The sequence below is a fragment of the Fukomys damarensis genome, unplaced genomic scaffold (assembly GCF_012274545.1).
Source record: "Fukomys damarensis isolate Sample0158 unplaced genomic scaffold, DMR_v1.0_HiC HiC_scaffold_33, whole genome shotgun sequence".
NCBI lineage: Eukaryota > Metazoa > Chordata > Mammalia > Rodentia > Bathyergidae > Fukomys > Fukomys damarensis.
In genome coordinates, this window is record NW_022900945.1 from 56,143,027 (window position 1) to 56,151,737 (window position 8,711).

Sequence of the window (8,711 nt, forward strand, 5' to 3'; positions counted from 1 at the left end):
TTTTTTTTTTTTTTTTTTTTTTTTTTTTCTCCTTTCCCCACCCATGTAATTCTCTCCTCCCCTCTGGAGTTTGGAAAGCAGGAGGATTAGAGGCCCCTGAGGTGGATGCAGGGAGAACTTCAAGTCTGGAACTTGTAGAGGCTGTACAGTAGATGAGGGGTCCCCCCTCCCCTGGTCTTCACTCTGGAGGAAATAAACTTACAGGTTGTTTCCTGGAAAAGGTCTTTCCAGGGACTGGGTCTCTCCCAGTCTAGGATTGGTTGGGAAGCTGCGTGATTAGACACTGACCTGCTAAACTGGGCCTCTACGAGGGTGTAGAGCTTGGGGTGGGTGGGCAAGCAGAGGGTAGGCAAACTTCTGCTTTTCCCAAGGACCCCACTGTGACTGCTGTTCCTGCGCTTCTTTCTCAGGAGTCATACCCTGCCGTGCCCCCCATCTGGTCAGTGGAGTCTGATGACCCTAACCTGGCTGCTGTCTTGGAGAGGCTGGTGGACATAAAGAAAGGGAACACTCTGGTGAGGGGATCACGGGGTAGGAGCACACATGTTCCTGTGAGGCCCTGTCACGGGCACCGTGTTAAAGGGAGCTGTCTGGAAAGTTGGTGGTCCTGCAAGGCCAGTGGGGAGTTGCTTACCGAAGCCCAGGCGGATCCCTGTAGTGGCCCAGGACGGGTACTCCAAGGGGCGCATTTCTGGCCCGTCCGGTCTAGAGAACTAGGGACCAACTCCAGAACTGAGCCAAGAGCTCGTCCTTGCAGCTAGCAGGATTGGGGTGGGGCAGGAGAATCTGACACGTGTGGTCCCTTCCCCAGCTTTTGCAGCACCTAAAGAGGATCATCTCTGACCTGTGTAAACTCTACAACCTCCCTCAGCATCCGGATGTGGAGATGCTGGATCAGCCCTTGCCAGCGGAGCAGGTGAGCGCCGTGGGGCTTGGGCCTGTGTGCAGAGCGCTGATAAGTGCTTGTTTATCAAGACAGATCTCCAGTGGCTGCTCCCCACCCCACTTGCTCAGACACCCGTGGGCAACCCCAGCTGCTCTTCCCCAGATGGGAACCCAGCTGCACGGAGCTGACAAGCCCACTCGGGTGGTGTCCCTCAGGTTGCCGTTATGGTGGCAGTGGCAGTGGGTGGGGCTCGGGTCCCTTGTTGAGCACCAAGAGTGTGTGTCAGTCTGGAGAAGGCCGTGAGGGGCTTCTTGGGAGAGTTAAGCAGGACCTTTCGAGGTAGTAACTGGAGCAGCTGTTTTCCCCTCTTGCTCTTTGGCACAGGGTAGGAGGTGAATGATGGCTGGTGGGGCAGTTGTTCCCTGGGCTCCTGCTTCCACTTGACGCGGGCCAGCGGGGGGAGATGGCAGCATGGCGGGCAGAGCCCAGCTTCCAGACCTGGAGGCTCGGGAGCAGGTGAGAGGCGCCTGCAGTGGCCACGGGGCCTCTGACCGCCATCTCCTCCCTTGCAGTGCACACAGGAGGAGGTGTCTTCGGAAGATGAAGATGAGGAGATGCCTGAGGTAGGCTCCCACGGGGCGTTGGCAGGACGCTCTGGCCATCAGCAGCATTGAGGGCCCGCTCTAAATAACTGCACCCTAGAACTGGCAGGGAAAGACGTGAGGGGAACAGACAGATGTACTGACCTGGAGGAGGAGACAGGAAACCCACACCCACCCTGAAAATAGTACCGATCTGCTCAAGCTGAATAAAGGTTTGACAAATTAACTTCAGACAGCTTTAGAGTTCAGCTGACCTGAGTTTACATCCCGGTCACCTTAACTGGGGAGTTTTGTCTAAGCTGCAGTTTTCTGTAAGATGGCGTTGTAACTCAAACCAGATTTGTTTGTCTTAAACGTTAAGTGAGGTATAGTACGTAAAACACATATACATTAGGGCTGCTGAGTGGTTTACCTAATATGCTAGTTGAAAATGTGCTCTTGTAGGTGTAATGTAGTGGTAAAGAATCTGGGCTTCGGGTCCAGGCAGCTGGATTTAAGTCTCAGCCACAGAGAGCTCCGACTTTGGGAGTGACAGCTGACCCCCAGACCTTAGCTTCCTCCGCTGTCATGGAGATAACAGAATAACGGTACAGCGGCTTGAAGAACAGAGTGAGCCCGTGTGTAGCGTCTAGTACGGACACTGGCGAGATAAGCGTTTGGCTGATAATAGCTGCTGATGTAATAACTAGGAGGTCACCTTGTCCTGCCAGAGCGAGGATCACTCTGATCACTTTGTTTCTCAGCACTGAGCGGTTGTCCCGGGCTCTGTGAGGCTTTCAAGACCTACGGAAGGCTGGCGGTGCAGGAGACACATTCCACAATGGGGACAGCCCTTCCCCGTACCCAGCATCTGATGAGGGGCTGGCCCTGGATGTGGTCTTCCCCTGCACAGTGAACATGCGCAGTTAAAGCAGGGTTAGGAGAGGGCTTGTTCTGTGCTGGGGAGACAGCTCCCCAGTCCGTAGTAGAGTGCTTGCTGCTTGCCTAGTGTGTGCAAGGCCATGGGTCACCCCATTACCACAGAAAGAAAACTCATTCTGTTCTTGACCTGCCATTTCCTGCTCGACTCCTCATTTTCGTGTGGGTGGGGCACCTCTGATTCAGGCCTGGTGTTGATAGGGGTGGTTTACAATCTGCATTGATTTCACCTGGGGAAACCTGAGCTTTCAGTCGCAGTGTCAGCAGAGTCGTTCTGGGAATAACGGATGAGTTTCTGCTCCCAAGGAGAGTTTTAAAGACAGCTGGGGTGGGGTCGCCCTGGGGAGATGAGGCTGCATCCTTCTGCAGGTCCTGACTGGAACCTTGCTGCCTGGCCTGAGATCTCTGCTCTTGAGATTGTGGGGGGCGGGACGGGTATCCTGCTGCTGAGATGGCCCCAGGCCGGATGGGGCTGGGGAGGTGGCAGCCCTTCCCACAAGCTGTACTCTGTTCTCTCCCACCCACGCTTGCCATAGGACACAGAAGACCTGGACCACTATGAAATGAAAGAGGAGGAACCAGCTGAGGGCAAGAAATCTGAAGATGATGGCATCGGGAAAGAAAACTTGGCCATCCTTGAGAAAATTAAAAAGAACCAGAGGCAAGATTACTTAAATGTACGTGCCTTGTAGCGAGCACTGGGCAGGGGATGGGGCCCCTGGTCGGGAAGTGGTGTCCGCCCACCCTTCGTCAGCTAGGGAGCCGGCTCAGCGTGGGTGTGTCCGGCCCCACTCTGGGTTCTAGGCAAGCTGCTGACTGCCCCTGCCATCCAGTGGGTGGGTGGGTTTCCAAAGGCACAGCTGAGAGACGTCTCCTCCCCCTGCAGGGTGCAGTGTCTGGCTCGGTGCAGGCCACTGACCGGCTGATGAAGGAGCTCAGGGATATATACCGATCACAGAGTTTCAAAGGCGGTGAGTTTGCCTAGAGGGGCCTGGGTGGGAGTTTGCTGTAAAGGATGTGATGTCATGGTGGCAAGAACAAGGGATTCTGGGACACAGATACCCAAGAATATCGCAGGCCAGGTGTGGGGCTCCCCAGGCCAGTGGCTTGGGTTGGGATGCGGTCCACCTGGGGCACCTGTCAGGTCTTTGGTCCTCTCTTTCCTTTGGGAGTGGGGTCTGCATGGGTACCACTCGCCACTTAGACCGTCCTAGCTGAGCTTTCCTCCTTCCAGGAAACTATGCAGTTGAACTTGTGAATGACAGTCTGTATGATTGGAATGTCAAACTCCTCAAGTGAGTGGGGGACCTCCGGGGCATCCCCGTCCAGCCTGTGGCTGCTGGGTCCCGGGATGGGGGTGAGGTGTGGCTGGCTGCTGCCGGCCAGGGGCGCAGGTACCCTCAGGAGGCTCCCGAGTCAGGACCGGAGCCTGAGCTCAGGCTTGTTACTCAGAGTTGACCAGGACAGCGCTTTGCACAATGACCTCCAGATCCTCAAAGAGAAGGAAGGAGCCGACTTCATCCTGCTTAACTTCTCTTTTAAAGTAAGCCTCTGTCTTCCTGGCCCTCCCTCCCTGCCCTGGGTGTCCTTGTCTGCCTGAAACGCTGTGCGGACTCTGTCTCCTTCCCTGACTGTGCCTTTCCCTTCCTGTCTCCAGGATAACTTTCCCTTTGACCCACCGTTTGTCAGGGTTGTGTCTCCAGTCCTCTCCGGAGGGTGAGTGGCTGGGCCAGGGGAAGAGGGTGGCTCCTGAGGGGGGTGGGGTGAGGAAGCGTCTCTGGCTCCACTCACTGTCCTTTCTGGCGCAGATACGTTCTGGGCGGAGGTGCCATCTGCATGGAGCTTCTCACCAAGCAGGTGAGCCTGTGTCCTGCCGCTGGACTGGCAGCCGGGGGGTGCTGGCTGAGCTCCCCGTGTTGGACCCCAGGCACGCACGGTGTGGCTCTTTCCATTTGTCAGGCAGACAGGTGGGGCAGGGCAAGGGCCTTCCACAGAGGCCCCACCAGCCTGGAGGACGAACGGAGGGCTTCTCGGAAGCTGTCCCGACTGTTGGCTCTGTCCCTCCCGTCCCTCAGGGCTGGAGCAGTGCCTACTCCATAGAGTCCGTGATCATGCAGATCAGTGCCACGCTGGTGAAGGGGAAAGCACGAGTGCAGTTTGGAGCCAACAAAGTAAGGAGCCTGGGCCACTAGTGGGCCCAAGGCTGCCCCGGGGGAAGCAAGAGGACGAGGTCCCTGGGCTGCTGGTGCTGGAGGAGAGGCCTCGCGCACCCCAGGGGCACCCTCGGCCTTGGGACTTCTCTCATCCGGGACTTCTCTCCCTAGTCACAGTACAGTCTAACGAGAGCACAGCAGTCCTATAAGTCATTGGTGCAGATCCACGAAAAAAACGGTGAGGCCAGGGCTGGGCCCCAGAAGAGTTGAGCTCTCCCGGGTCCCGGGGGTCACTCCAGCCGGGTGACGGGCGCCCCTGGTCCCAGAGCGTCACTGTCCATTCCCCGCACTGCCCAGCTCCTCCCTTTCCTCACAGCCTGCAAGCTCCCCGCCCTCACCAGGTGGCCTCCTGGGGTCTTGCTGTGGCCCTGGAGAGGTCCGTGGGGTGGGCCGGAAAGCGCCGCTCATGCTGCTGTGTCCCCGCAGGCTGGTACACACCCCCGAAGGAAGACGGTTAGGCCGGAGCGCCCTTCACCCCGGCACCACTGGACCAATCACCTTTGAATGCTGTATTTGGATCTCACGCTGCCTCTGTGGTTCCCTCCCTCATTTTTCCTGGACGTGATAGCTCTGCCTATTGCAGGACAGTGATGGCTATTCTAAACGCTAAGGAAAAAAAATAAAACACACAAACTGTCTCGAGTTCTCCAGACTGACTACAGACCAACCACGAGCTGGACCCTTGCTAGCAGGCATTCTTACGAAGAAACTCAAGCCTCCTCCTATGCTGGAAACGCAGCCGTGCTCCAGACCAGAGCCTCCTTACCTATGCTATGGATTTTTAATTTATTTTCTCCTATTTCATGTACACTGCTTTTTTTGGTTACAGTGTATGATGGATGTGTATGAAAAAAATGTATCTTTGGGAAAACAATTACAGTTTGTTAATTTGAAGGTGCTGGTCTTGACTCATCTTTATTTTTATTCCCACGTCCCACCCACCCCTCCCCTGACAGCTGGAAGCCGGGCGGCCCGGTCCTGGCTTGGTGCTCTGAGAACGGAGAAGGCGAGCAAAAGCGCCGGCCTAGGCCGCCCGGCCCCTGCGTGCCCTGGAGCAGCCAGCACCTGCCCGTGGAGCCCCGACCCGGCCTGCTGCGTGACAGTGCAGTCGGCTGGAGTGGTGGTTTTGATTCTTGGGACTACTTTTCACTTCTAGTTGCAGACTGTTTTCAGATTTCTAAGAAAAAGAAAATACGGAGGCTCAAGAGGCTGCTTCGTGGAAGTCCTTTGACACCGGTGAGCGGGCGTGGTCCTCTGACAGCCCAAGTCTGCTGCGTCCGGACCTAGGCCGGCCAGGCCCTTAGCTGGTCACCTTCCTCCTGTGGCCCCATTTGTGTGAGAAAATGGGTGCAGCTCTGAGGTTGCTTGGCTTGGACCCTGGGTTCTCCGAGGCCGTCACACTGGGTGCTCCTGGCAGCGGTGGCCCTTCCGCACCGTGAGCTGCCCCAGGCTGGGCACGGCTGGAGGGTGCTGAGCCAAGCAGACAGCTGGGGCGCAACTGCCCCACAGTGAGGTCTGCCCCACAGACCCTGGGCCAGGCGCCTCCACACCAGCCCGGCCACAGATGGAAGAAGCCGAGGAGAGTGGCCGGTGCAGGGCAGGTGGGAGTCGCAGAAAACACGTCGTCTGGGCAGCCGCCTAGTGTCCCCACATCCCACTTTCGCCCACCCCTCCGCTTCCCTCTCCTGAGGGGTTTGGAGAACACCCCGTGCTGCTCCGGTGGATGGGGAGTTCCTGGTGCACTGCTGTGCCTGCCATCCTCTCCTGCCTGGTGCTACCGAGCTGCGCTGAGGCCTCCGGAGCCCTGCACCTAACCAGCCCGCCTGGCGGGAAGTAGATTGTGTTTTAGTAATGTGTACTGTGGCTGCCCTCTGTATGATTATTTTGTAATGTATTTTTCTCATCTACCAAAGGATGAAACAAATAAAGTTATTTAAATAGTTTGGCTCCAATAAACTTATTTAAGAAATAAAGGTTTGTGTTCACTTGACATAAACTGCCAGCTCCTGAGAAAGTTCTCCACTCTTCTTGGCTTCTTTTGATCCTAACCTTAGGGCTTTCATGAAGTTATTAGGCATAAAAAAGAGCCAGGCATGGTTTTGCACACCTGCAATCCCAGCACTTGGGAGGCTGAGCCAGGAAGATCTCCGTAAGTTCGAGGCCAGCCTAATCTACATAGCAAGACCTTGCCTGCCACCCCCCAAAAAAAGAAGAAAGCCATATAGACAGCAGGTTTTGTTCTTTCCCTTAGGAAGGCAAGAGAAATGAGATCTTCACCGATGTCACCTCTTGCCCCTGAGTGCATTTGGGCCCCAGTCAGAGTTTGTGTGGCCCCAGCCTGGTTTTAGACGGCAGGGACGGCCTGCTGCTCCAGCGCTCCTGATTGCACATAGACGCTGAGAACCAGGCTGGTGCGCCTCCACTCCCCAGCATCTGTCTTGTACTGGGGGCACAGGGACAGGAAAACGCCTGGCTGCCTCAGCTTTCAAGTTAAGGAGAGGGAGCTGCCTGGGTGGTTCAAATGTATCCCACAAGTCAGGTACTGAAGACAGACTTCACTTGCAGTTTTGAGAGGTGAGCAGGGCCCACAGACGCGGGGAGTGGGCCAGGGGCGCTGTTACTTCAGCCTCACACCTCAGGATGTGTGGCAGAAGGGAGGAGGGACTGCCCGCTGGTCAGCAGCACCGGGGAAATCTGGAGAAGCCTGTCCCGGAAGCAGACCCAGGGCAGCATGGACACAGGGCAGTGACCACCAATTTCCTGCAGAGAAGCTGATGTCACAAGAAACGACAAAACCTTGGTGGCTGGTGGCCAGGTGTGGTGCATGCCTCTAATCCCAGCACTTGGGAGGCTGAGGCAGGAGGATCGCTGTGAACTTGAGGCCAGCCTGAGCTACACACTCAGGCCCTAACTCAAAAAAAGAAAAACAAAACAAATCCCACCAGAGAATATAAACTCCTGGGCTCCGTGACTATTTTAACAATGACAGTGCCTCCTCCTCTTTAGAGCTGCTTCCACTATCATCTTCTCAGCTTTTATCATCTCTTTGCTGCTGGCCAGGCATTCACAGGGACTAGCGGAGACATCGGGGAGCCGGCCTAAACTTACTTTTCCCGCAGCCCCTTCTCTGCCCCAGCACTGGCCACCAACAAAGGCCCACCCGCTCCGCTGGCCTCATGCAATGACCATAGGTGCCCTCTGGGTGGCGCTGTCTGACCACCAGGAGGAGGTCTCAGGAGGACCGTCTCCCTCCAGCGTGTGTCTGGTTTTTTGTTTTGTTTTGTTTTGTTTTAGACAGGGTCTCACTATGTAGTTGAGACTGACCTGGAACTCACTATGTAGCCCAGGCTGGTCTCGAACACACAGTGATCCTCCTGCCTCAGCCTCCCGAGTGCTGGGATTACAGGCATGCGCCACCACGCCCGGCGTGTGTCTGTGTGTATCTGTCTGTGTGCATCCGTGCGTCTGTGTGTGTGTGCGTCTGTGTGTGTGCGCGCATGCCCTCACCTCCACTGCTCCCGACTCAGCAGTACCTCCCTTCCTCCCTCGGTCCCGGCCGTCCTGAGAAGGGGCCCCTGTCTCCAGGATGTGGGAACCGAGGCCAGTGCCTATCCAGACCTGAGGGAAGAGCACACTGGCCCCCAGCCCCCCAGCCTGTCGCTGCCCCAGCCACACACAGGGCCCCAGGAGCCAGCGGTCAGCAGCAGCTTCCCACTGAGCAGTCGCAGACTCAGACACAGAACGTGCTGGGCCATTTCGCCAGTGACGAGAGATGAGCAGAGGGGTCCCGGGAGGCTGCGACCCCGGCATCCGGCCCCAGCCAGCCCTCGAGCTCGGGCCAACACCGACCTTTGTGTCTGCTGCCCGGCTGTCACAGCCCGCACTAGGAGCCAGCGGTCAGCAGCAGCTTCCCACTGAGCAGTCGCAGACTCAGACACAGAACGTGCTGGGCCATTTCGCCAGTGACGAGAGATGAGCAGAGGGGTCCCGGGAGGCTGCGACCCCGGCATCCGGCCCCAGCCAGCCCTCGAGCTCGGGCCAACACCGACCTTTGTGTCTGCTGCCCGGCTGTCACAGCCCGCACTCTGCCCC

The 8,711-nt window shown here is 57.0% G+C and overlaps 1 protein-coding gene across 1 annotated transcript in view; it reads left to right on the top strand.

The window, feature by feature from the left end:
* Positions 1 to 5,513, top strand: part of Ube2q1 (ubiquitin conjugating enzyme E2 Q1) — a 14,052-nt gene extending 8,539 nt beyond the window's left edge. Inside the window, exons 4-15 of the mRNA XM_010643990.2 lie at positions 411 to 515; positions 812 to 916; positions 1,459 to 1,509; positions 2,943 to 3,083; positions 3,293 to 3,377; positions 3,641 to 3,701; positions 3,859 to 3,949; positions 4,064 to 4,122; positions 4,215 to 4,263; positions 4,482 to 4,577; positions 4,731 to 4,797; positions 5,046 to 5,513. Of these exons, the coding sequence (XP_010642292.1) occupies positions 411 to 515; positions 812 to 916; positions 1,459 to 1,509; positions 2,943 to 3,083; positions 3,293 to 3,377; positions 3,641 to 3,701; positions 3,859 to 3,949; positions 4,064 to 4,122; positions 4,215 to 4,263; positions 4,482 to 4,577; positions 4,731 to 4,797; positions 5,046 to 5,077 (942 nt within the window). The 3' untranslated portion in view covers positions 5,078 to 5,513. The remainder of the gene's footprint in view (positions 1 to 410; positions 516 to 811; positions 917 to 1,458; positions 1,510 to 2,942; positions 3,084 to 3,292; positions 3,378 to 3,640; positions 3,702 to 3,858; positions 3,950 to 4,063; positions 4,123 to 4,214; positions 4,264 to 4,481; positions 4,578 to 4,730; positions 4,798 to 5,045) is intronic.
* The last annotated feature ends 3,198 nt before the right edge of the window (positions 5,514 to 8,711 follow it).